General features: G+C 50.9%; 1 protein-coding gene across 1 annotated transcript; it reads left to right on the plus strand.

The window, feature by feature from the left end:
* Nucleotides 1–460: 460 nt before the first annotated feature.
* Nucleotides 461–922, plus strand: PPTG_24802 (hypothetical protein; the record flags this gene model as incomplete). Its single annotated transcript, XM_008918585.1, has 1 exon — nucleotides 461–922. The coding sequence occupies one exon, from the start codon at nucleotides 461–463 to the stop codon at nucleotides 920–922; it is 462 nt and encodes a 153-aa protein (XP_008916833.1).
* Nucleotides 923–1,266: the final 344 nt, after the last annotated feature.

Here is a 1,266-nt window from a genome sequence, read left to right on the forward strand (position 1 = left end):
GAAGCTTACTAGCGAGGGTTTATCCGGCAAGGCCAAGTGTGTGTGTATTGGCCGATTATATATCGGAAGTTTACGTGACGGCTTTATTGTGCCTATTTGCACGTGTTGTGGGGAGCGAGTTGCCTCCCAAATATTCTTCCAGTGGAGTGATGAACACTCGGCGCCCTCGTAAAAGCCTTACACGTTACTAGTACCCTTCCGCTGTTGGGACCACGAGAATTCATAACACCTACTAGTTTTGCTTGTGCTAGTAGCGTGTTCTGATTTTCACTGGGTGGTCTATGTCAGCGATTTGCAGGTCCAGTCTGTCCCGGTGTAAGGGCTGAGTCTGGGGCTTCAGATCACGCCAGAACGATCGTTTGCCGTTCTGGTAGACGTATGGTTGTGGGTTTATCCTACCTACACTAGTAGCTAGAGTTGCCGTGGGAATTACTACACCACATCACCGTTCCAAGTGGGCATGTCCATGAAGGCACTGGAACAAAATGCTGCACGCATTTGCGTTGCACTTGAGTGCTACGTTCAAACCGAACAGTGTCGGACACCGGTGCTCGCCTGTGGCATTTCGTACCTTCCACCTTGTGGCGCTATTGAATACTTTACAGCTATAGGATACTCACTTCACCGTCGCACTTGTCGCTCTGCGACTCATATACGCACCGTGAACGGCAGTGAAATGCAAGTGAAATATGTACTCGGCGATGCCGTCAAAGCACAGCATAAAGAATTCCAGGGTGTCTTTGCGGACTGCCTAATCACCTATCTCTTGTGCTACTACCATGTAGTTGTAAAAATGTGCGAACGTACGCGCGGCTTAAGCTCGGAGCTGTCTGAGATAGTGTGCATAGGCATGTACGACTTGCACTTCTCTAACAATGAGACAGATTATGCCGAGCGGAAGGCATCAATGCTTGGATCGTAGACTAAGCACGCGGATTTCGACACGTTCCGTGCGTACGGGACGGGTCAGTTGCTACAGGGTAAATTCAAAACTGTCAATGCTTTGACACACCACGTGGCTACGCAACAACAAACAACCCGTTTGAGCTGTTCAACCGGGTGCTCAAGCCGAGATTACCACCAGCTCAAGATGGGGCAGCTGATAGCTCAACTCCTCGCTTGTTGTTGTCATTGCTCAATAGCGCTCCCTCGGTTCTGGTGTGGCGGAGTGGGGGTCGCAAAATTACGTCGCGATCCACTCTGACACACAGTGCCCTGGACTGCCGACTGGTGGAGGGGGTACTCCGATAACCGTGGGGTTGCTGA

Source organism: Phytophthora parasitica (assembly GCF_000247585.1).
Source record: "Phytophthora parasitica INRA-310 unplaced genomic scaffold supercont2.236, whole genome shotgun sequence".
NCBI classification, from domain to species: Eukaryota; Oomycota; class Peronosporomycetes; order Peronosporales; family Peronosporaceae; genus Phytophthora; species Phytophthora nicotianae.